General features: G+C 47.2%; 1 protein-coding gene across 1 annotated transcript; it reads left to right on the forward strand.

The window, feature by feature from the left end:
• Positions 1–143: 143 nt before the first annotated feature.
• VGAT (vesicular GABA transporter) lies at positions 144–27901 on the forward strand. Its single transcript, XM_071671838.1, has 3 exons — positions 144–830; positions 18365–18595; positions 19578–27901. Exons 1-3 carry the CDS (start codon positions 483–485, stop codon positions 20526–20528), a joined length of 1530 nt encoding a protein of 509 aa, XP_071527939.1. The 5' UTR covers positions 144–482; the 3' UTR covers positions 20529–27901.

The raw sequence follows: 27901 nt of genomic DNA on the forward strand, positions 1-27901 counted from the left end.
ATGGCTGGGTGGTGGTAGCGGTGGCCGGGTGGTGGTAGTGGTGGCTGGGTGGTGGGAGAGGGATGGTAGCATGTGGCAGGTGGTGGTAGTGGTGTCCGGGTGCGCGGGGCGGCGCGTGTGCAGGCGTATTGACGTGTGCGTGCGCGGGCGTGTTCAGGGGACGGGGGTCGGTCCGGCAGTCGGGTGCTGGTGCCACACCGTCCTACCGCTGGCCGCTCCTACGCCCGCCTGCCTGCCACTGCCGCAGCCCGACGCCTCCACCCCAACCAACCAACCAACCAACAAACCTCTCGCCTCCACCACCACCACCAACGACGTCGCAGCAACAACCACTACACTTCCATCACAATCGTCCCCCACGCAGACGATGCGGAGGCCCCGCCGACGATAGCAAGATGACGCTGTGTTGAGGTGGCCGGCTCGCGACGTGCCCTGCTGCTCACTAGCCCTACTGTCGCACCCACTTCACAAGCCCCAGGAAGATGCCCTTCCGCATGCCGCCCGCGGCGGGCGTGCTCCGCGCCGCCGCCGCTGTGTGGGACGGAGTGAGGGGCTCCGTGCCGGAATCCTGCTTGGGCGGACCAGACGAACGCCTAAACTTCGCCAAACATGGAAGGAACCGTGGTGATGTTGAGATGACTGCTGTGAACACTGCCGAGGGGGCCCCGGGCGAGGAAGGGGCGCCCCCTGGGGAGCAGCAGCAGCAGCAACAGCCGCCCCTGCAGAGAGAGGGCTCCATGAGCAGCGTGTCCACAGTTGGGGTGGAGGGTTCGGACAATGACCAGATCACGGAGTGGCAGGCGGGATGGAACGTCACCAACGCCATTCAGGTAAAACATCCTCTCAGTGGAGCTAGTCTCTAGTAACATCGACCGTCCATCCCTCCAAGGTATCCCCAATTCCCCCGACCTACCTAATTTCCTTCCTGGTTATCCTCAATCCTTCTATTTTTTCCAAAGTTCCTCCTATTAGCCATATTTTCTCGTCGCAGAACTTCCTGCTTGCTGCCTTATCCCGGTGTTCTGAGTTCTTTCTGGTGCAGCCAATTTCTCCTCCTTATCCATTTCTGGTTCTCCGAGTGCTTTCGACACTTACTGTCGTTCTAGCTACTCCTGACCCATCCTACTTCATTTCATCCCTGGCCAGTTCCTCCTTGATCTTCCTGGTCCTCCTAGCTCCTCCCCGTCGTCCTTGTTCCGTCAATGTTCTTCCATCCCCGTTAGTGGCCCTAGTTCCCTAAGGCTGTTCTAGTTCTCACACGTCCCAGGTCCTGCTAGCTAGTCCTGTCTATCCTCGTCCTCCATGCCGTTTCGTTCTCACAAGTCATCCTGTCAGATCTCTGATCGTCCTGGCCTGTTTCAGTAACCCTTCCACGTTAGCCTTACCCATCTTAATTATCGAGGGGTTCCCCTGTAACCTTGGTAAATCATATTTCAAAGTTTCCTGCTTAATAATCAATCTCTCCTTGGCATATTCTTTCGCCCTTACTGCTTGTGTTATTCTCAGTTTCAGGTCTCCTAGTACCTCAGTGATAATTCTGATGTACCAGGATCTCCCATGTATACCCTTGTACACTGCTGACGACGACCAAAACTGCCGTAGCATTTCTAAATCATGGTTACGTGTTACCGTATGAGCCTCCAGGTCTCCGATCCCTTGAGGTCCAACTTGCTAGCCACTCTGTGGCTTCTCTGGATCGTTTCTGAACCTACTGATGGGTATTTAAAGTCTCTCTCGATGAACCTTACGATTGGATCCCCTCAAAAGGATGTCCTGATATTCTAATGACCTTCTCAGCCACAGCAGTACCTGCTGCTACCTATGTAGTTCACGTCTCTGTGGTTCTAGTGCCTCCAGACACCACAGAGGTGTCGTCGAAACAGCACTTGAAGCTCACTCTACATGTGTTACTGTTCTCCAGTATATAACCTGGTCATAGACCATCAGTTTCTCTCAATGGGCTTCCGTAGTGTAGCGGTTAACGTTCCCGGTCGTGACGCATTCAGGGCCCGCCCATGGTCGAGGGCACAGGTTCGAATTCTGGATGCGGCTCGGTCCACATTTAACCCAGCTGTTCATCCACCCCTAAGGGCCGGTCGATAAAATTGGTACCAGGCTAAGGCTAAGGTATACACATGTAGCGTTAATAGGATGGCCTTGATTAGGGCCTCAGCTGCCCGTGCCGTCCCAGCTTAAAAAAAAGTAAAAAAAAAAAAGTCCTTCCCTTGTACTCGCATATATCCCCAGGAAGCTCGGAAAATTCATGATACACTGCTACCTCCTTATGTGTTCCTGTTTTAACCTACATCTCACCAACACCCTGGTTGACCCTACTCTTCACCAACACCCTGGTTGACCCCACACTTCACCAACACCCTGGTTGACCCCACACTTCACCAACACCCTGGATGACCCTACACTTCACCCTCGTTAACCCTACACCTCACCAACACCCTGACTGACCCCACACCTCACCAACACCCTGGCTGACCCCACACCTCGCCAACACCCAGACATAAACCGAACCTAGCCAACACCCTGGTTAACCCCACTCCTCGCCAACACCCTGACTAATCCCACTCCTCGCCAACACCCTGACTAATCCCACTCCTCGCCAACACCCTGACTAATCCCACTCCTCGCCAACACCCTGGCTGACCTCATTCCTCGCCAACACCGTGGCTGACCCCACACCTCGCCAACACCCTGGCTGACCCCACACCTCGCCAACATCCTGGTAGACCCCACACCTCGCCAGCACCCTGACCCCACACCTCGCCAACACCCTGACTTACCCCACACATCGCCAACACCCTGACTGACCCCACACCTCGCCAACACCCTGACTGACCCCACACCTCGCCAACACCCTGACTGACCCCACACCTCGCCAACACCCTGACTGACCCCACACCTCGCCAGCACCATGACTGACCCCACACCTCGCCAGCACCCTGACTGACCCCACACCTCGCCAACACCCTGACTGACCCCACACCTCGCAAACACCCTGACTGACCCCACACCTCGCCAACACCCTGACTGACCCCACACCTCGCCAACACCCTGACTGACCCCATACCTCGCCAGCACCCTGACTGACCCTACACCTCGCCAACACCCTGACTGACCCCACACCTCGCCAACACCCTGACTTACCCCACACATCGCCAACACCCTGACTGACCCCACACCTCGCCAACACCCTGACTGACCCCACACCTCGCCAACACCCTGACTGAGCCCACACCTCCCCAGCACCCTGACTGACCCCACGCCTCGCCAACACTCTGACTGACCCCACGCCTCGCCAACACTCTGACTGACCCCACACCTCGCCTACACCCTGACTGACTCAACACCTCGCCAACATCCTGACTGACCCCACACCTCGCCAACAACTTGACTAACCCCACACCTCGCCAACACCCTGGCTGACCCCACACCCCGCCAGCACCCTGACTGACCCCACACCCCGCCAGCACCCTGACTGACCCCACACCTCGCCAACATCCTGACTGACCCCACACCTCTCCAACATCCTGACTGACCCCACACCTCGCCAACAATTTGACTAACCCCACACCTCGCCAGCACCCTGGCTGACCCCACACCCCGCCAGCACCCTGACTGACCCCACACCCCGCCAGCACCCTGACTGACCCCACACCTCGCCAACACCCTGGCTGACCCCACACCCCGCCAACATCCTGACTGACCCAACACCCCGCCAGCACCCTAACTGACCCCACACCCCGCCAGCACCCTGACTGACCCCACACCTCTACAACACCCTGACTGACTCCACACCTCGCCAACACCCTGACTGACCCCATACCTCACCATCACCCTGACTGACCCCACACCTCGCCAACACCCTGACTGACCCCACACCTCGCCAACAACTCCCTCGCCGTCTTGGTAGTAACTCCGGGTCGCGCTTAGGTTGCTGGCTCAACCATTTTTCTCACACGTCACCCCCCCATTTTTCATTGATTTTCATCAGGCCTGCAGCCGCCGGCTTGGCTTGTATTCTCTTTAAAATCTTATTAAATGAATATCGAAGATATGAACCATTAATACACATGAACTGAAAAAGAAACAGTCAAGGGATGATGTTCAGCCACGCCTCTGGTTCGGTGTTAATGAAATGGAAGTTTGAAACCTTATATTTCATGTCTATATACCATATCTAAACTGTACTGAAATTAGTCTTAGTGTGTGAAAGGAATAGAGTGAATCGGTATAGGCTCCCTTATGTTTACTTATTTTTTTTACTTTTTTATCTTTTAAAGAATTCGACCCTGTGAGTCACCGACAGACTAGCTACAACTCCCAAGATGGCGTGTTTACCGTTGAAGTATACTAGTCAACGGTCGGGTTTGTGGGTTTGTAAACGGGTGTAGTGGTCTCAGAGCGCGTGAGGGAGGGGGTGGTCTTGTCTTGCCTGGTGCACTGGGGGGTGGTCTTGTCTTGCCCGGTGCACTGAGGGGTGGTCTTGTCTTGCCTGTTGCACTGGGGGGTGGTCTTGTCTTGCCTGGTGCACTGGGGGGTGGTCTTGTCTTGCCTGGTGCACTGGGGGGTAGGTCTTGTCTTGCCTGGTGCACTGGGGGGTGGTCTTGTCTTGCCTGGTGCACTGGGGGGTAGGTCTTGTCTTGCCTGGTGCACTAGGGGTAGGTCTTGTCTTGCCTGGTGCACTGGGGGGTGGTCTTGTCTTGCCTGGTGCACTGGGGGGTGGACTAGTCTTGCCTGGTGCACTGGGAAGTGGTCTTGTCTTGTCTGGTGCACTGGGGGGTGGTCTTGTCTTGCCTGGTGCACTGGGGGGTGGTCTTGTCTTGCCTGGTGCACTAATGTATTGTACTCGATAATGTACTGTACTCGAATGTACTGAAACGATTCTTGTTCAGTTAAAAGGATTTCCAAGTCCTCGGCATATACGCTTTACACTTCAGCAACGAAAGGAACTTACTTCCTTTTCCTACATTACGCATGTCTTTACACCGGCGATAGAAAGCACAGTTTCTGAACCATATTCAAATCCAATTTTCTACACAGTGAAAAATAGTGTCGCTTGAAGTGGAAGAAAAAGAAAAATAAACAGGGTGGTCCGTAAACTTGCATGTCAACGAGACACGCCCGGATTCCATTCGGGCAACTAAATCGCTTAAGCCACTGGTGATGATCCCTTGGAGATATATATACTCCTACGTACGCGCCAACCTCGTTTATCATTCGTGGAACAGGATTATGTGAATGCTTCACAAAACACAAAAATATTCGTGATCGCTAACAAATACCAAAGATCAACTCCATGTTTGATCACCGACGATGTTCTTTTTTTTTCTAAATTCGGTGATGGATTATTTTAACAAATCTCGACCAGAAAATGTACAACTATTGGAATATAATCTCTGGAACACTTCACAAACAGAAATAACAACTTAACAATTTTTTTGCAACAAGAGACTAATTTCACCGACAATTCATCCACCTGAGCCAGAATATGTATTGCAAAATTCATAACGAAGGAATCGTAATACGCTATTTTTACAGCAGGTTGGGAAAAATCTTCACAACCTAATTTTAGCAGGATTCGTAAATTTAGAATAACTGATTGGCAACTTAATCAGAGTTCAATTTCAGCTCTCGGAGCCACAAAGTACTACCCTAAAATCATGATCATAATTACCTAAAGTATAGAGACTTCCCTTAAGTCCCAGAGACCTGAATTGGTTCAATATAACCTTTGTTCAGTGACCTGTCTTGGGTCTTGGCTCACAGTGACCTGGTTTGGCTCATACAGACTTGCCACATCTCACAGTGACCTGCTTTGGATCACAGCGATGTGCTTTGGTTAACTGTGGCCTCCCTTGGGGTTAACGTAACTAGTATCGACCCACAGTAACCGGCCATGAGTCACCGTGTAACTGTCATGCCACTACAGTGAAGTTTACATAGCCACTGCCATATGATGTAGCACTGTTGAAATATTATAATAAAGAAAAAATCTACCATTATCACCGTAAGCTACTGTTACCTGTTCTGGCTCAGTAAATCGCATCACATGAAACTATGCTAAAAAGTACTTATAATCACGTGACAAAGAACTTTCAGATCGGAAACGCCTTACGATAATAATGCGACAAGCGTAGTGTCGGCGACATGCACCTGGGCAGTATTTTTCTCAAAAGTGCCTTATGATATATATTGTTGATCGACAATAGTACCTTGGGGTAGGCAAAATCATAACTCGGGAAAATAGAAGAAAACCTTCCTAAGCTTTCGTCTGCTTTCCGAAAAGTTAACCGAGGCTGCATGGGCAGCTGAGGCCCTAATCAAAGCCATCCCATTAACGCTATATATATATATATATATATATATATATATATATATATATATATATATATATATATATATATGTAAACTATCCCTGGGGAAAGGGGAGAAAGAATACTTCCCACGTATTCCCTGCGTGTCGTAGAAGGCGACTAAAAGGGGAGGGAATAGGGGGGTTGGAAATCCTCCCCTCTCGTTTGTTAATTTTCCAAAAGAAATAGAAGGGGGCTAAGTGAGGATATTCCCTAAAAGGCTCAGTCTTCTGTTCTTAACGCTACCTCGCTAACGCGGTAAATGGTACCTGAGCCAGATACCCATTATATCGACCAACCATTAGGGGTGGATGAAAAGCTGGGTTGACTGTGGACCGGACCGACTACCGCAACCAGGATTCGAACCTATGCGCATGCTCGACAATGGGCAGCCAATGGATGCGTCATGGTCAGGATATCTATCTATCTATCTATCTATCTATCTATATATATATATATATATATATATATATATATATATATATATATTCCTGTGACCTATTTTCCTTCTAAGAGAAAAAATTTTCAAACAAAATACATGCACTAACCAGAAGATGAAAAGGATAACATCGTTCAAAATGGTGTGGACGCGCAGAAGTGAGGTACAGCTGGGCTATATTGAAAGGGCTAAAAGACTTCATGTGTCATGCTCTAGCTAACCCATTAAACAAGAGCGAGGATATTATGAATCGGACTTGGCAGTAACTTACTTGATTTTACTTCTAAAGCTGATGCAGGAAACGTGTAGTCGTCACACACTGGTAGATGGCCCAAGTTTTTCAGAATCTCTTCGTATCGGAGATGCCGGAAAAAAAATTCCAGTGACGAATAACTTCCGTTCAGGAACCAGACATCCACTGTCTTCGTATTCACCTTGGTCGAAAATTCAGTTTCATCAAGAAAGCTTTCTCAAGTCTTATTACTTAGATTAAGTTACAGTCGGTGTTGCTAATTTAACTCCAGCCGTAAAGAAGACTTCGAAACACAGGATAGCCGAGATCCTTAACTAAAAAAAAAGTCACTCAGAAATACCACTTAGAAGTTTTCTTTAGTTTTCTAAATCTTTTATCGTTCATAATAGCTAACTGGTTCGGGATGGTGTCCCTTGCTGGTAGGCTACGGGGGCGAGAGTTCTATAGGGATGTGGCGAATCTATATATTCTATGTATATATATATATATATATATATATATATATATATATATATATATATATATATATATATATATATATATATATATATATATATATAGTATTAGTGGACGCTTTTAAGAATAGGAGAGCTCCATTTCATCTGCAATGATCATTTCCAAGAATAGTTACGTTTGACTAATTTAGATCAATTAGGGTTAGGAATTTAACATGAAATGTAAATAAAGTCAAATCCAATCAAAAGAGTTTAACCTTACGTATTTTAAAAGTGATCGCTGCAAATGCTTAAGGAGTCCACTGATGCGATTTTCGTCGATATTTTCTCGTAAATAAAACCAAATTAGAAACAACCGTACCCATGGTCTCCCAGCTCAGAGATACGATCCTGGAACTGTAGCTATCGTCTTCGTCTATAGACAGTTTATGGGACCATCAAGGCTACTCTTGACCCGATATATATATATATATATATATATATATATATATATATATATAAAGGCATCACTTGTCCACGTTTCAGCACTTGTACGACACTGACACTTGTAATGATGTCCTGTTTACACTTAAACACAATTGTCACCATAAGATTAACACATTCACTAGCAATGTCAAAGTCCTTATGTTCTGTACAACCGCCACTTTACCAGTAATTTGAATCTTTTTACCCAGACAGGAGAGAATTTTCACTGCTAATATCTCACTCTTCAGCTCGGAAAAGAAGAACTGAAGATGTAAACATTGGCCAGCCAATCCAATGTCTTGCTTATGACGTGCGACTGATTTAGACCAATCAGAGCATAGCATCCTGTCGGCCATATTTTTAGGCAATTTATTTCGACCAATCAGAACCTAGAGACGTCAAAGCATAAGCACACGTGGTATAAGTATTTGCTGATAACCACAAGGAAATATGAGTACTTGTGTTACATTTTTCCTTGTGGTTATCAGCATATATATATATATATATATATATATATATATATATATATATATATATATATATATATATATGGAGATAGGGGAGAAAGAATACTTCCCATGTATTCCCTGCGTGTCGTACAAGACAACTAAAAGGGTTGCGAGCGGAGAGCAGCAAATCCTCCCCTCCAGGAACAAAGAAAGGGGCCAAATGAGGAGTTTTCCCTCTAAGGCTCAATCATCAGTTCCTGAACGCAACCTCGCTCACGCGGGAAATGACGAGTATGTATGAAAAAAAAAAAAGAGTGCGTAGTCTTAGAATTGCCATGAACACCTGAAATTCTTCAGTTTTTAAACTGGTGGTTATAACTTCACAGTGAATTGCATTCCTTCGGTCTTGTTGTGTGTGTGTGAAGGTTTCAGAGCGCGCAGGTTATGTCTTAACATGCATGTGTGAACATTTATATACATGCATGTATATGCAAATATGTATAGAAATTTACATCTATATCACATTGTGATTATTATCTTTGTTGCGGGAAGAGAGTGTTCTCACTGTATCTTTATGTATTACTGTGTGCCATGTCTTTCCATATGTTTGTGTAGTCGGGAAGTGGAACTGAAGGTAACACTGGTGCAATGGCAGATGACCATAGTGAAGATAAGTGACGATAAGCTTTTTTTGTGATAAATGACCGTGACAATGAACATGCAAAGGAAGGTGTGATGGTTCTTATGACGATGGTGGTTATAATGAAAATGACAGATTGTCTGGTGATGGTCACGGACGTGAATGTGACACAGAAAATGACGACAGTGAAAACGAGGACATGTGGTGTGAAAATGAAAGTCGACACGATGTGAATATGAAGCTCGAGGTGCTGCATTTAAATAATGAATATGACGGTGAGCAGATAATGACAATAAAGATGGAGATTAATGTAGTGGGTGTTGGTGAAAGTGATGCCAAAGGTACTAAGGTGATATAAACATGAAAAGAAAATTATGAGAATTATCATACCTGAAAATGAGGAAAGATATGGCTGTTAAAAGACGATTCTGAATAGTGTCCTGGCTGAAGTATGATAATTATACATATGGTCATGTCGATAGTGAAAATGATACAGGCTTAGCGAGGATGATAATGGAAAATATGACATAGATGGCAAAGAAATTGATGACTTTGACAGTGACTTTCAAAGTGATAATGAAGTAGTAATTGGAGACAATGGTGAAAATTATGTCAAATCTGAAGATGGGGCAAAAAGCGATAAAAAAAAATGGTGATGGAACTAGTGAAGGAGAGAAAGATACAGTTGAATATGAGAGTGTACGTGCAGTATTGATCGTAGTGGTAGCCAAGATAGTAGGAACGAAATAGCTCAGAAATGTCAAAAGAGGAGGGTTGACGAAGATGGTGACTAGGCTAAAGATGTTGGCCAAGAGTAAACGCACAAGTGTTTGTGGTACCGCTGGCATAATGGTCCGAAACCATGAATGAGCATTTGACACAGTGGCTAGAAACCCTTGATGCATATGTGTGGGATACAGTGGATTAAAAAAAAAAAAAAAAGTATATTTTGCACAAGTCAGAAACCTTCGGTAAGACTGACACAAAGGTCTGAAACCCTTGGTATTTCCAGATAAATGGTCAGAAAACCTAAGAATGCCAGGTAAAATGACCAGATACCCTTGGTACGATTGACACTATGGCCAGACACCCTTGATGTGCCTGGTACAATGGCCAGAAACCCTTTGTATGCTTAGTACAATGGTCTAGAACCCTTAGTATGCCTAGTCCAATGGCCAGAAACCCTTGGTATGCCTAGTCTAACGACCTGAAACCCTTGGTATGCCCGATAAAACGGCCAGAAACCCTTGATATGCCTGGAGCAATGACCAGAAACTTAGTATGCCTAGTTTAATGGTCTGGAGCCCTTTGTGTGCTCAGTTCAATGGCCAGAAACGCTGGGTATATCTGGTACAATGACCTAACACCCTTGGTATGCCTGGTACCTTGGCCTGAAACCCATGGAATGCTTGGAACAATGACCTAAAACCGTTGTTATGCCTGGTACAATGGCCTGTAACCCTTCGTATGCCTGGTACAATGGCCTGAAACCCTTAGTATGCCTGGTATCGTGGTCAAAACTTTTATATGAACATAAACCCTTAGTGTGCCTGATACAATGACCAGAAACCTATGGTATTCAGCATGACCATCGAAAAGCGTTGTATTTGGTACAATATCCAGAATGCTTTGGTATGACTAGTACAATGGCCGGAAACCCATGTTGCATGTGTTGCCATGATCGGAAACCCTTGATACAGTTGGTACAACGGCCAGAAACCCCTGGTGTATTTGGCACAGTGGTCAGAAATCTCTGGCTTGCAGATTGCGGACATCACAGCAGCTCGCCTCGTCATGGATCATCGTGTTCCCCGTTGTTCCCATGCACTCCCATGTATCACTTCATGATACTTCCGTTTGATCATTCCATATCTAGTGGGCGGAAGGCCCTAGGCTCTTACTCAACCGCTCGACTCGAGCACTTGAATTGGAGGGAAAAAAAAATTACTGAAACTGTTATTATCCTCGAGTACTCTGTCACGTACTCACCCAGAAGCCAACCTGTCTTTACTTGTAATCACCAACATCTTTTAATCAGTATCAAAATAATGTATGTATATAACATTACCACGTACTATCCAAGTCCCCGTTTAAAAATAAAAAACTTCCAATGTCTGTAGCGTAAAACTAACTCGACCAAAAGTGGCGACTTTTCGTGCAGCGAACACTTCTCCTCGCGTATGCATTTCCTGGTAAATATTTCCACGACGACGGCGGCGGGGAGGAGGAGATCCCTCAAAATGTCTCGTACAGAAACGTGATTGATTCCGGAGTGTGGCAATTATCAACGTCGACGCTCGGCAAGAGCTCGTCTCCCGCCGCTGTCAGTGGTCGCCCACAAGACTAATTACCCCCGTGGCTCTCTCTATCTGACACCCAAGGTTATAGAGCCGCACCAGGGACCCAGGTAATAGAGCTGCCTCGAGTGGGCCCCAGGTTGTGAGACGAGCCATAGAGAGTGACCGAGGCAAAGAGCAAGTAGACAGGTTGAGGTACAGAGTTCCTGGACGAGTCAAGATACAGAATATTATACTAAAAGAATGGAAAAAAAATGTGCCCCAGAATCTCTCTTTAATCATGAATATCGTTTGAGACAACAGTGTGTAAAGCCTGACTGGCATGGACAAAAGAAATGTCCGGTGCGCAGTCACGACACTTAGGGCCGGATTGCTAAAAACGCGCCCCCGTCAGACAGGAGGCTCAGCCCACACCCGACGCACCGCCACCAGTGCTCACAATGATGCGTGGACCGTACGTATGTATACAGACGCTCTTGGCAACAACAGTTCGTCACAGACAGTGTATACAGAGCCATTGACACAGGAGCCTCCCACGTTCTTTGGACAATGGAACACTTCGGTTGAGCCGAGGGCGTTTTCCCTCCGTTTTTCTTTCGAAACTTTTTTTTTCTTGATCTCTCCACGGCCAAGCCAAGAAACTCCCCCCAACAAACCCCTTCACCCCACCCCTCCAAATTACTCCAACTGCCATAACCCAACCCACCCCAAAATACTCCAACTGCCACAACCCAACCCACCCCAAAACACTCCAACTGCTACAACCCAACTCAATCCAAAATACTCCAACTGCCACAACCCAACCCAACCCAAAATACTCCAACTGCCACAACCCAACCCAACCCCAAAATACTCCAACTGCCACAACCCAACCCAAAATACTCCAACTGCCACAACCCAACCCAACCCAAAATATTCCAACTGCCACAACCCAACCCAAACCCCAAATACTCCAACTACCACAGCCCAAACCACCCCAAAATACTCCAACTGCTACAACCCAAGCCAACCCAAAATACTCCAACTGCCACAACCCAACCCAAACCCCAAATACTCCAACTACCACAACCCAAACCACCCCAAAATACTCCAACTGCTACAACCCAAGCCAACCCAAAATACTCCAACTGCCACAACCCAACCCCAAAATACTCCAACTGCCACAACCCAACCCCAAAATACTCCAACTGCTACAACCCAACCCACCCCAAAAACTCAAACTGCCACAGCCCAACCACACCTAAAATACTCCAACTGCCACAACCCAACCCAAGCCAAAATACTCCAACTGACACAACCCAACCCAACCCAACCCAAAATACTCCAATTGCCACAACCCAGCCCCCTCCACTCAACGCTCAAGGTATTCATAGCTTTAGTCTCCAGTCGCCTAGGGTCGTGCTGGACCTGGCCTCCCACCCGCTCTGGGAGGGAGTCTGATGACGGTCAATATGTGAAATGGAGGCCTTTGTGTCGGGCGACTCGGCCGGCCCCGCAGCCCCAAGCGGAGAGGACACCGTAGAACATGTGGGGGAACACGGCCAGGGACGCTGGGACAGTGAGGGGGACTCGTAACCATAAGGAATGAAGGTAAAAGGACTTTTAAGGACGTGAGAGGCCGAAGATGGGAACGCCGTAGTATGAGACACGGGTGGACACCGTAGGACGTCTGAGGAACGGATGAGGTCTCAGTAAGGAGAGGAACTCCGCAGGGCGTGAGAGGGAGAGGCTGTCGGATATGAGGGACGGGGAAGGGGCACTTTGACAGGAGGGGACATAGGATGTGGGAGGAGGCGCTTTGAGACGTTCACGAAAAGGGGGAGGCTTCAGAACATTCATATGGGACGGGGGAGGCTGCAGGACATGTAAATGAGACAGGGGAGGCTGCAGGACATGTATACGGGACCAAGGAGGCTACAGGATATGTATAAGGGACAGAGGAGGCTACAGGACATTTATACAGGACGGAGGAGGCTAAAGGACATGTATACGGGACCAAGGAGGCTACAGGACATGTATACGGTACGGAGGAGGCTAAAGGACATGTATACGGGACAGAGAAGGCTACGGGACATGTATACGGGACCAAGGAGGCTACAGGACATGTATACGGGATAGAGGAGGCTACAGGACATGTATACGGGACAGAGGAGTCTACAGGACATGTATACGGGACCAAGGAGGCTACAGGACATGTATATGGGACCGAGGAGGCTACATGACATGCATGTATACGGGACATTGGAGGCTACAGGATATGTATACCGGACAGAGGAGGCTACAGGATATGTATATGGGATCAAAGAGGCTACAGGACAAGTATACGGGACGAAGGAGGCTACAGGACACGTATACGGGACGGGGAAATGCTTGCAGGAACACCGGTAGTTATCACACGTTGTAGATCTTCTCCACGCTCGATCAGGACACTCGTGACCTCCTCCTTCCTGATGGGGGCTGACCAGTACCTTCCATCCCAGCCACCACTACTGACCAGTACCTTCCATCCCAGCCACCACTACTGACCAGTACCTTTCATCCCAGCCACCACTACTGACCAGTACCTTTCATCCCAGCCACCACTACTGACCAGTACCTTTCATCCCAGCCACCACTACTGACCAGTACTTTTCATCCCAGCCACCACTACTGACCAGTACCTTTCATCCCAGCCATCACTACTGACCAGTACCTTTCATCCCAGCCACCACTACTGACCAGTACCTTTCAGCCCAGCTACCACTACTGACCAGTACCTTCCATCCCAGCCACCACTACTGACCAGTACCTTTCATCCCAGCCACCACTACTGACCAGTACCTTTCATCCCAGCCACCGCTACTGACCAGTACCTTTCATCCCAGCCAGTGTCACTCGTGTCACAACACATACATCAATTTTATGGTCCGCCGCGCCCACAACGACCCAGCATCCTAGCCCTAATGTCAAGACATAAAGACCAGTCACGGGTTGTGCGGGAGGTCACTCTGGGCATTGTATCGCTTGGACTCCACTGGACTGACTTCCTTCAGCGTGAATGACTTAGAAACTGAATGACTGCATTCTTTCAGCGTGAATGACTGAATGAAGAAACTGCGTCATCGTCACCACCATCACAAAACCCAACCATTGCCTTTTCCCTGAGGGTTATATAATACAGCGGCGAACACTGGGTCTTCTACCACAAGCAATGCTAACCTCTCAAAAGGCCCTCCACAACAAAAGTAATTCGCGAAATGCATGTTGTAAAGTAATCTTATTACCGAACAGGGCTACAAGACTTGAGGCAGTCTAGCAACAAGCCTAGGGTATGGGGAAACTGGAGGAGTTGCGTGGCTGGAACGAGCTGAGTCCCCCGCCTTTCCCTGTTTTGATTACTTTGTTAATGAAGCAGCGGCTCAACTTGCTGACAATCGCTTCACCACCTCCATCTGCCGGAGACTCTCTTTAAGACTGACGCCAGCTGCCTCCTACAAGTTCACGTTCCGGCCCTTGCACCTGAGACAGTCCAAGACTTTGAAGTCTCCAGTGGGTTACGGAGCTTCGAGGTGAAGTGCTTTATTATAGTCATTTATTTACTTACGAAGCTCTACAAGATGGAGTTCTCCTACGAGGTGGCCCAACCCCTGTACCCCATTGCGTCCCTCCAGCAAGCAAAATGCCCGGCTGACTGGAAGACTGTGGATGTTCCCCAATGCTAGAGTCGACAAGATCACAGTTTCTTTGGTGCGTTTCAATCCATCACCGTCAGCCCCGATCCCCAGTTTGTTCTGTGAAAGTTTGGTGTTTAATCTGAGCTCAGACGGACTTTACAAGTTCCGTCGACCCTCAGCGGTTTGGTAATATGGAGAGCCGCTCAACCAACGCCTGACATGATGGCCTCTTATACCTTCTCTGTCGCGACGAAATTTCCGACCTACTTAACAACAACACAGTCCTCATCTGAATCATCAACCTGAGGCTGTGGAGAACGTCTCAACCCATGGCTCTCAGCCTTCCTCAGTGAGCCGACGTCAGACTATTAGCCTTCCAAGAGGCTAGGTCTACCTTCCAGTCCCTCGCCTCCTGTGTCCCGCACGACTCAAAAGACGGGGCCCTTGTGTTTCCCCAGTCTTTATATGTGACACGCTGGTGGATACACCAGCTTCATGGAAGTATGTTGGCGACTCTTAAGACTGGAGTGAGCACTGACGGTTACTCTTCCGCCAACTTAGCCCTCCAAAATAACTTTTAAGACCCACTTACATCACTGGCCCACCGCCAACCCCGTCACCAACAACAGTTATCATGTATGTCATCCTCTCCTCCAGGTCTCTGCCCACGTCCCTCTGCCTCACTAGGTCCCAGCCTCCTGTAAGTCAGTCATGCCATCGAGCACCCTACATGATAAACCCCGTCGGTGGGAAGGCGTTAATAACCATCATCCTATCTTCCAAATATCGTCTACATTCTTGGTAGACTCCCAACGCTTGGACACCCTGCACCTTAAACTCCAGACCATATACACAACTTTCAGTCTTCTGAAAGCCACTGTTCCTCTCCCGCCTGGTCCTCCCTGTCCACCACAACGGCAGCTACTGGAAAAGACGCAGAGAAGGGCATTACTAGATCCTCCTCGGCCCCCTCCTATGCCACCAGTCAAGAGACGTTCAACACATCGGGTCTTCCGACTCCATCCATCACCAGGACCTCGCTTAATAGTTCGGGATGAAGCTACTGCAACACTCTCTCCACTGTCGTCACCTCCTGACAACGAATGATCCCCCGTCTTCGAGTCGCACTTCAGCTCCACAAACGCATCGAGCGAATCCGCCACAAGAGCAGTCCCATCCCAACCATTTGTGAACATCATTAATCAGCGGTAGACTGCCGCCCGTCACCCCAGTGTTCGTGAAAAGACAAGACTGTCTAACCCACCACCTCCCCCAACCTAACCGTTTTCTGGCCTAACCATTTTTACTTTCTCTCGTGTTCATTATTCAGCTGCACAGCTGCAGAGTCAATAAACCGTTCACTATCATCACAGACACCTACAGACACTTTGACAGTGTTATTATCATTGTTCTCTACTGGGGCTTATGCACCTCTGAGGCTGCGCTACAAGCCAGAAGGAGGATATTGATGGACTCCTATAGAGTGAGAAGTCCCAAGACGAGTTTGTACTCCTTTTCGTCTATTGGGCAATCATATAAACCTCGCCGGAGGTGACTTTTCACTCGCGGAGTAACCTCAGGCATTCGCACTTAAATGCTGAAATATAAGCACATGTGTCCAGCGTGATCTATCTGTAAGAAGTGACTATCTGGCGTGAGGAGACGTCGCTACACCCCACCAGATGTCTCCCCATGTTCGCCGCTCCCCGTTGAAAAGACGTCGCTATACCCCACCAGATGTCTCCCCATGACTGCCATACCCGTCAGCGAGACGTTTCAACACCCCTGGATGTCTCCCCACGATCACCACCCGTGTGGAGAATGTCCTACACCCCTGGGTGTCTCCCTACCAACGACACCCTCGTGGGGAGACGACCCTTCGCCCCAGATGCGTCCTCACAATCGATATCCTCCGTTGGGAAAGCTTCCCTATACCCAAGGTGTCTCCCCACCATCTCTTCCCCTGTGGGGAGACGTCCCTGTACCCAAGATCTCTCCCCACCATCTCTTCCCTGTGGGGAGACGTCCCTGTACCCCAGATCTCTCCCCACCATCTCTTCCCTGTGGGGAGACGTCCCTGTACCCAAGATCTCTCCCCACCATCTCTTCCCTGTGGGGAGACGTCCCTGTACCCTAGATCTCTCCCCGCCATCTCTTCCCTGTGGGGAGACGTCCCTGTACCCCAGGTCTCTCCCTACCATCTCTTCCCTGTGGGGAAACGTCCCTGTATCCAAGATCTCTCCCCACCATCTCTTCCCTGTGGGGAGAACGTCCTTACACCGCTGCCTGTCGCCTCACCTCAGCATTGACCCCTCGCTCACCACAGACATTCCCTTGGCCCCCACCAAAGATCTCTGGTCACCACCTACACATACACACACCACGCCCGCCCTCGCCTAGTGAGGGGCAACATGTTCGCCCATCGCGTGTTACCCGCGTCCTTCTCCACATGTTCACCATGTTGTGGTGACGGGTATGTTGGGCACGTGTTCTCTAAGGTATGTGGTATTTGCGGATGTTCATCACATAAAGTGAAACACTGAAAGGTATGTTGGGTAAAGATGTGCAAATCTTTCGCATACAGAGAGGACGAACTCGTAGGATATGTCGTGTATGTGGTCAGGAGTAAGATTAATAGAAAACGTGTAGGTAGGTACAGAAAACGGTGTGTGAGGTTTGCTGCATACGGTATGATAATGTACACAGGATGAAGGATAAGGTATTATAATAGGCAGGGTAGGCTGTATTGAGCACAAGATATATAAGTTTTAGGGGTCCACTACGAAAGTATTGTCCCATAGGCCATATTATGACGAAGTATTGTCCATTACTTGGTGTGTATGGTAAGGAGGGGGTCATACTGAATTGGGTCAGTCATACGGGATATACCTTGCAAAATATGATATGTAGAATGTAATCATATGTCTCTCCCACGCTAGGAGCACTGTAGTCTCCCAGTAGCATACTCCCTCGCTAGGAACACTGTAGTCTCCCAGTAGCATACTCCCACGCTAGGAACACTGTAGTCTCCCAGTAGCATACTCCCACGCTAGGAACACTGTAGTCTCCCAGTAGCATACTCCCACGCTAGGAACACTGTAGTCTCCCAGTAGCATACTCCCACGCTAGGAACACTGTAGTCTCCCAGTAGCATACTCCCACGCTAAGAACACTGTAGTCCCCCAGTAGCATACTCCCACGCTAGGAACACTGTAGTCTCCCAGTAACATACTCCCATACTAGGAACACTGTAGTCCCCTAGTCACACACTGTGACCCACGTTGAGGTGAGGTCGCCTCTGAGTCAGTATCCCTACACTGTACGGTGTTCTCCACCCCCCAACAGGGTATGTTCATCGTCTCCCTGCCCTACGCTGTGCTGCACGGGGGCTACTGGGCTATCGTGGCCATGGTGGGCATCGCCTACATCTGCTGCTACACGGGCAAGATCCTGGTCGACTGCCTGTACGAGCTGAACGAGGAGGGGCAGTTGATCCGCGTGAGGTCCTCCTACAAGGGCATCGCTCGGGAGGTCTTCGGCCAGAAGTGGGGAGGCAAGATCGTCAACACCGCCCAGGTAGGGAGGAGCCTCAACCACCCAAACGCACCCTACTCCCCCCCTCCTTCCTTCCTTCCTCCCCAAGAACGCTATTATTAGCCTCTGTGGCTATTATTACGCTGGCCCGTTATTATGATTGAGAGCTTCATGGCTCAAGGTCTTTCCACGCCCGCTGGTTATGACGCTAAGTGTTGTCGATTCTGGTGTGAGGAAAAGGGCGCTTCATCTTCACTTACCATCTGTGGCAGTGGCCTTCCCATCATCCTGCAAGCTCCCCAGTTACTCATCAGAGTTTCCCACTAGTGTCTCTTAGCCCTCCTGACTTACCTGTTATTCCCCGTATTTTCTATGCTAGGCGAGTGGCCTTCCCTTCATCTGCAGTTGCCATGATCGCTGGTAACCTCCCCAGTAGCCTCCCTGTCGTGCAACCACACAGTCAGCCACTTATTATGCCAGTAGCCTTTCCAATCTTTTATCATGCCATTTTATCTGGCCATTTTATTAGCCTCTCCACCACCTGGCCATTTCAGTAGCCTCCCCACCACCTAGCCATTTCAGTAGCCTCCCCATCACCTAGACATTTCAGTAGCCTCCCCACCACCTAGCCATTTCAGTAGCCTCCCCACCACCTAGCCATTTCAGTAGCCTCCCCACCACCTAGCCATTTCAGAAGCCTCCCCACCACCTAGCCATTTCAGTAGCCTCCCTTTCATCTAACCATCTGTTCCATGTCACAATTTCCTTTTCCTTAATGTCTTAATTTCCTTCTAATCTTGTCAACTGTCTACTCCGTACTGGTCAACCAATATTTTCTAGTGCTCATTAATCATCTATTTTCGTAGCTCATCGACCTTTCCCCCGCCTTCTCATCACTAACCGTTCTATCCCACCAAATCACGTGAATGATTTTCCTTTACAGTCAACAGGTCGTGTCTAAACCCCCCCCCCCCCCCCCGCCAACTAAGTCTTGTCTTAAGTCTTGTCACGTCCCCCCCGCCAGTTGATCGAACTACTGATGACGTGCATCCTGTACGTGGTGCTGTGTGGGGACCTTATGATCGGCAGCTTCCCCAACGGACCCATCGACGCCCGCTCTTGGATGATGATCTGCGGCATCGTCCTCCTACCCTGCGGCTTCCTCAAGAACCTGCACCACGTCTCGACCCTCTCCTTCTGGTGCATGATCGCCCACTTGGCCATCAACATCATCATCTTCGCCTACTGCATCGGGAACGCCTCGACCTGGGCGTGGTCCAAGGTCATGTTCCGCATAGACATCCTCGAGTTCCCCATCGCCCTGGGGATCATCGTCTTCAGCTACACGTCGCACATCTTCCTGCCAACGCTGGAGTACAACCTGATCGATCGCTCCAAGTTTACCTGCATGCTAAACTGGAGTCACATCGCCGCCGCCATCTTCAAGGCCCTCTTTGGCTACGTCGGGTTCCTCACATGGGCAGAGGACACCGAGGAGGTCATCACAAACAACCTCCCGAACCCCACATTCAAAGGTTTTGTCAACCTCATCCTCGTGGTGAAGGCCATGCTCTCTTACCCACTCCCTTACTACGCCGCGGTTGAGATCATCGAAGTCACCTTCTTCCGCGGCCGCCCGAAGACCTCCTTCCCCTCCGTGTGGGCGTTGGACGGTGAGCTCAAGGTGTGGGCCCTGGGCCTGCGCGTACTCATCGTGGTCTTCACTATCCTGATGGCCATATCCATCCCTCACTTCGCCATTCTCATGGGGCTGATCGGTTCCTTCACAGGCACCATGTTGTCCTTCATCTGGCCTTGCTACTTCCATCTGAAGATAAAGGCTGGGAAGCTAGACTTGGGGGACATAGCTTACGACTATTTTGTGATTTTCCTGGGTTTCCTCTTCGGCGTGATTGGTATCACAACCTCATTCTATGCCCTGGTCGAGGCCTTCCAAATTGGCCTACCCTTCTAGTGCTTCCAGAAGCACTGGGTTGAATATCTTCGTGTATACAAAGTATACAGTAGGACCATTTGTAGAAAAGCGGCACTACACCAGAAGGTCTATACATCCCAGTTCAATCATCCTGACCGCATCACGTTAGGAGACTGTCTGAAGGAGGGAGGAATGTTTGGGGTGGATCACTCAAGAGTTTACGAAGCAATAATCAACTGGGTTTCAAAATGGCGGTGCTCCAGCACTCTGTCGAGTCTCACGAGCGGCAGGTGGAGCTAGGAGGAGGCAGGCGGAGGCTGCTGTGTCAGATCATCGCCTGCAGATGCCCGTCAGTGGCTGCATCAGCCCCTAGGCAGCAGTAGCAGCATCAGCAGCAGTGTCGTCGTCGACTCCTGACGAAGGTGTTGCCGGAGGGCTTGCCTGACACTGCTCACCAGGCTTATTATACCGTGTCTTCCAGGGATTCTCATCCCACGTTCTCAGAGTTAACCTGAGTGGTAACCAAGTCTTCCAGTTACAGTGATTAAGTCTGGACACTATTGTGTCGCAAAAAAAAAAAAAAATATTAGTGTAGGGCACAAATTGTGTCAAAAAAGATTCAAGTGTAGGACACAGTTGTGTCGAAAATACAAGTGTAGGGCACAGCTTCGTCAAAAATAAAAATAAAGGTGTAGGGCAAGGCTGCGTCAGAGATACAGGTGTTAAAAAATCTGACAAACCATCCCAGCGAAACACCTGCGTCAGCGGCTCGTCGGACGTGCATATGTACCAGGTGATTGCGTCGGGCGGGTGACGTGCAGAGTCGGTAACAACACCGTCGATGCCTGGGTGATGCGCACTAAGGTGAGGGAGGGGGAACTGTTGCCATCTCTTCCATGATGTATTTAGATAGAGAATTAAAGATAAACTAGTCTGACTGTTGTGGCAAATGATGATAATGAGTGTTAGAGGCTTCCCTTGTGCTGTTCCCCCTCGAGTGTTGTGGCAACAAAACGCCAAGCCCAGCCACCCACACGCCCGCCCACAAGCGCCATCACGCCGGCAAGTCTTCTGATGACGTCACAGCTCTCAGTTGCCAGTGATAAGCATGATAACAATGTCTTCCATTTTCAGTGTGATGTCTCCAGTGTTTATATCAGTTCCAGGAAGCTATTGTGGGAGTCTTGAGAGGTTATTCATGGGTGAGTTTGGCTTATGGACAGTCTCGCTCCTTGTTATCGACTATTAATCAACTCAATTCACACTTTTTTAAAATTTCCGATTCTCTGGTGTACGATAGGGTACAATAATATACGGTAACTTACCTACAAGCAATAACTTTGGCTCTCTCATACTGTACACATTAACCCCACAAAACCTTCGCCAACTAACATTAACCCAACTAACATTCTACAACTCTCCCCTCCACTACTCGCTTTCCACATTTCTCACTAACACCACTACCAAAATTCTCATCTTCACCTACCTACAAATGTTAGTGCTCTTACTCATATCTACTTACACTACCTGTATTCTTGCCAAATCCTACATACGTTAACAATTTTCATCTACCTTATGCTACCGCATACGTTACGCATATCTACTAACACGCACTGCCACAGCTTCCGCCTTCCCTATTGATAAATAGTCTACTATAGTGGTGAATAATAACTAATAATAATAAAGTAATAATAACCAACAGTACTAATAATAATGATAATAATAAAAACAATAATAATAATGATAATAATAATAATAATAATAATAATAATAATAATAACAATAGCAACAAAACACCAATAAAATAATAACAAAAACACTAATACCAATAATAATAATAATAATGTTAATAATAATAATAATAATAGTATCTGTCTATAATAAAGTGTATGAAAGATTAAAGACCATTTGGTAATTCGTACGGCCAGTCTTGCACTAACGGATATGACGTATATTATGCGCTGTGTGATTCAATTTTTAGTCTGGCACCAATGGATATTCTGTACATTATGCGGTATATGTGATTTAATAATTAGCACCAACGGATATCTTGTTTATTGTACGCCATATATGATTTAATATCTAATGTCGCAATTCGTTTTCAGACCCGTTTTGTTATTTGGTCTCTGGCGTTTTATGATAGACATCATGGCACAGCGGCGAGGGGAAATGCCAGACTTTTTGGCTCGGCAATCCTTAGTTCATTGGTGATTAAGATACCCTAAGCATTCTATCAAATATGTCAGCGAATTCAAGATCTTCCGTAAAGTGTTTCTTTCCTTTGTACGTGTCGTTATGGTAGTTTTAATATTTTTCGTCGTAAATGAGCCCTAAATAGATATATGCACATGTTTTTGTGATGTGGCTGTCTGCTTCAGAAAGCTTAGAAAAAGACCTGGGAAATGTGCATTATATTTCCATGTTCAGTAAGACGAAAACTTAAATATTTTGATGTACGCTTTTAAGCAGCATTAAACATATAAAAAATATCATGTGGTACCCATGGACAGTTTAAAATAGATACAAAATTTGAGCATGGCATCGCTGTACGAACCAACTTCATATCCGAGACCGTAATTAGCGTACATGTTTCATTAAAAGTGAGAAAAAAAAATCACACACGACATTTAGAGAATGGATGTGATCGGATGCGGCACTTCTTCGTCCGTCCCTAACGCTACCTCGCTAAAGCGGTAAACGGTGATCAAGTATGGGGGGGGGGGGGAACAAGAAATTAAGTAACTGAGTAAACATTTGTTGCCAGCATGCATGACGTACGCTGTCCTACCAGAGTAACACACCACTTTCTCGCCCTGTACGTACTGAACGAAATTAATGATAATCCTACGCTTTATTGGTAGATCAATGCCATTTCCTAATAACAGTTTGGAGCAGGAAATAGAAAGCTGTAAAAGCTCAGTTATGGCCGACTTTACGTGAACTTTTTGAGTTTATGTTACTTAACGTTATAAAATATTGAGAACGATTTCGTTTCTTAAGACCCCTGCAAACGTATTTATCAAGTAATTATAAAATTACGTAAAATGGCTTTTGATCTTGTAATTTAATCATATTGCAAGATAAGAGTTTCATGAGACCAGATGAAAATATTTACCCTGATTTCCAACTCTTCTCATGGTGCTTTGCTCTCTATACTGATATTACCGTGGTTATTTTGCCGATTTGTCGGCACCTGTAGGTCAAACGTTACTGGCGAGTTTATTTTCCTTTATTCCACTTTCTCATTTGGATATATCATCTTTCTATATAGAAAAAAAAAAGGGAAAAGGGGGAGCTTTTGTAAATATTGAGATCCGTGCAGATATCAGTTCTGATGAGCAAAAAGACCAGTATTGCACAAAGTACACCAGGGTCGCGGAAGTACTCATCATATCCGTCGCCATTTTCAAGGCTAGGCACTGTTCAGGCAAAACAAATTCAAACGCCCATATTTTATGACCCTAACCAGGGGTCTTCGCCTCCCGTCCCCACGACCCTAACCTACCTCAAAGTCACCCTACCCTACCTCACTGTATACCAGAGATAGTGCTAGGAAAAAAATAAATCGTCGAAAATAAAGTAATCAAGAAAATAACGCTTGACACACACAGGTACCGACCAGTCGGCAAGATAACCACTACGTATCGATTTCTAATTCCTTTTTTTATTCTCCTGGCTAGACCAGTACAAAACCACATCCCTTCATCATTATACTTTACTTGATGATTCTAGCACTAATGATTACCATGCACTATCGCATTATCCACCTGCATACCCGCATCCACTTATACTAACATAATTAGCCTAACCCCTACGTACAATGCTACAACGGTCACCTATTTACACAATACACCCCGACAGTTTCCTCCTACACACGTACACAAACTAAGCGCTCTGCTATACCCCATTATCAAGCAAGCCTCAGAGTTAATTATATTCACCTTGTTTCCATTGAATAACACATGGCGTTGCTGTTTAGACACTGTACGATCCACTAAACTGTTATTGCAGTGTTACACGAAATCACCAACGTTCGCACTGCGTGAAACGCTCCTTCCGTTAATCAGACCAATACTATACAAAAATACTTTATCGTACCGTTGGGCAGAATTTTACTTATTTAAGCAAATTTCACGGTGGGCGTGTAACAACAAATTCTTTGTTGCTCGGCTCTGACCACAAATATAGGTCTCTGAATAGAATTAAACGTGAATTAAGCGGGGATAGCAACACCGCTAGCCAGACAGGCCAGCTTTAAGGCCGTGCCTAAATGCTATCCCGTGACGTCATTGCACTCCCCTTCCTCCCTCCCCCACACCAAGAGCCACCCGGGCCAGGCGGAGGACGTCTTGCTTCTTTCCTTTATCTCGGTTCATCACAGTATATTGCCTCGCCAAGAACGACCCTCAAATGAGTAAGAATGCTAATTAGATAGTTACAAGTACCTCATGCAATTCTTTCGCAAATGAACCGTGGATCTTTTGCCTGATAGCTGGCTAATCTTGCATCTGAAAGAGCAAGCCTCGGGGAGCCAATGGCCCACGCGTGATTTTAAGGAAAGTGACCAATGACAGTAGCATATGCAACGGCCATCATGCAAGCCACCGATAATATCATCTCAGGCGGAGCTGATCCGTTCTGTGTACCGAAGATTTCTAAATGGTAACATCATTGTTCTTTTAACGTCATTTCAGCTTCATATTTATAGTCATAACTGCTATATCCCATGTCTTGCCGCATGTTGGGGGGAAATTAATTAAAGTTATTAGACACTGCTTCTTGTAATCAGATAAGAAGTTTGTGTGTGTACCAATATTATTATCATCCCGCTTCGCCGCACGCGCGAGATGAACAACCCTAGTGTGGAATTATGGGGATTGTCCGTTAGGCACGCACGTCGGAGAGGCAGACGCAGCAGAAGGGGACGGCGGAGACGCAGACGGGGGAAGGGAAGCATGATAGGAACGACATCTCTGACCTGATAAATCATATGGGGGTAGGAGAGACAAGGGCGCGAGATGGAGATTTGAGATCCCCCGCGACCTCCCAGAGGGGTCGTAGTAGGAGGGCATGAGAAGAGGAGATTGTTGAAGGACCTGGTGGGGAAGGGAGGGGGTGGCAACGTGCCTATGGTGGAGGTGGTGGTGGTGGTAGTGTGGCACTGCTGGAGGAGTAGCTGTGGGGGGTGGTAAGGAGGGAGAGGGTGGTGGTGGGGGAGGGGGAGAGGTGGTGCTGGAAATCAATATAGGCGGCAGAAGGACGGATATCACGCCGGGAATTTTGTCTTTTTATCCCAACGTTTTCCGCGGTGTGTTCATATGGTGATTGCTGTCAGTCAGGATCTGGAGAATCAGAACAGGAACTCTAGCGAACGAAAAAATAAAATGAAAAAAACAAAAAGTTGCCAAAGAACTGGCCCCAGTTTCATCAGCATCACTGAATCTACAGTAATCGGCCATGGACACCGTGCTAGTGAGACAGACTGATTGATCGAGACCTGATATGTGGGGTCATACGACTTCTATACTACCGCACACGTGATAACGAGCAATTAATTACCTGCTGAACATCAAAGACCCACCTGACGAGATGTATTCTCCACGTAAAGCTCTCGTTTTTTAACCCCATCTTTTGACCACGGTGTCACGACTCTCTTACGATGACCTGGCGTTTGACATGACCCTACTAGAGGGTCGTGTCAAACATCAGGTCATCAGTATACACAAGAGTGGTATCGTTGTGATCCGAGGGGTCAATGTTTGTAGCAAGAATATTAAGGTGTGGTTGCGGTCTGCATCATCTTGCCCACTGAGGTGTGAACTAGACGTGCTGACCGTTGAATTTTATCATGTGAAATGTCACTTAGGTCGTGTCGGGAGCGCGGGTGAATTAGGGTGGGTGTTGATGGCTGGCGGGCGGGTGCCTAGGCTCCTTGTATTCTAGCTAAGATACCAGCGGGCACCCAGACGACTACTCTCCCTCTCCATGTTTAAGATCGATACCCTGGGACGGGTTGCCGCCTGAATGTTACCTTCTGTTTGGCTGTTGTCCAAAACGAGCACCCACTCCCCCACCCCACCCCACCCAAACAGACCCACCCACCTACCTAGCCCCGGGGGCACTTGGGAGGGAGAAAAGGGGGGGGAGGGGGGAGAAGGGCGGAGGATAAGAAAACTGAAATATAGTTTTATATATATATATATATATATATATATATATATATATATATATATATATATATATGTGTGTGTGTGTGTGTGTGTGTGTGTGTTTAGCAGGGAATACTTATTCGTCTTCAGCGCAAATACTTCGAAGCCATTTTAGAATGTGATTGAAATTCAAATCCTGCAATATCGTTAACTCTTCAAACTCACTTTTCGTTTACATGGAGTTGCTCAAATGCACGCAGTTTCTTATTTTTCTCACAAACATCATCGGCATGGCGTGTGTTCAATCTGCTGAAGTGAACGAAGGCTTCTCAACTAGTGCAACGATCATTCATACATTCACACGACGCTTAACGTAAATTCGTTCAAGAATTTTAAAGTTTATGATTGGAATTTTACGTTGACTCGGTAGAGTAGTGCTTTTAAGTATCTACAATGTATACTTACGGTAATTCGTTAAAACAAGATTATCTGGAACAGAGCCTTTCGAATGTTTACACTGCACGCGTTCATTTGTTTAGCATTATCACAAATCTGCGTTTATAGGTACATGCCTCAGGAAAACTCAGATGAAGTAAAGATACCGTAATAGATATACTATACAAGCCAGTAAGCACAATGGTGATGTATATATAAGCCAAAGAAAAGATTGGCAGTTACCCCTCGCTGTAATCCTGTCCATAAAAGTGTCACACATTGATCCTAGCATAACTGCCTTTGATGTACGCATGGCTACTTTGTTTGGTTTGCGAGTTCTGCAAATATTTTCTCTTCCGCTTTCATATTCATAGTGTGAGATTATCACTTGATATCCACTCATCGTATCTTGATTTTTAAATCTGATTTGTGTATAACGTGTGTAACCGTACTCCGCCTGCGCGAGGTTACACCGCGAGCGAAAAGGTACCTTTGGCAAGGCTATATCATCGGAAGTTCAGTTTCGTCAAAGAACTTTCCACTCCAAAGGAGCTCACATCTCCCTGATATTAGAAGGAACATATGTGGAAAGACTTCCACGGTTATCCCAGGACCCTTAGAAAAAGGCCCGGGAATATATATACAAAAAGTACACAAATAGTGAGTGTACTACATAGGATGGGGGTTTAACCACAAGGAAACGGAAAATACTTCGAATATTCAATTTCCTTGTGATTTTGCCTGATATATATATATATATATATATATATATATATATATATATATATATATATATATATATATATATATATATATATATATATATAT

The sequence above is a fragment of the Panulirus ornatus genome, chromosome 17 (assembly GCF_036320965.1).
Source record: "Panulirus ornatus isolate Po-2019 chromosome 17, ASM3632096v1, whole genome shotgun sequence".
Lineage (NCBI taxonomy): Eukaryota > Metazoa > Arthropoda > Malacostraca > Decapoda > Palinuridae > Panulirus > Panulirus ornatus.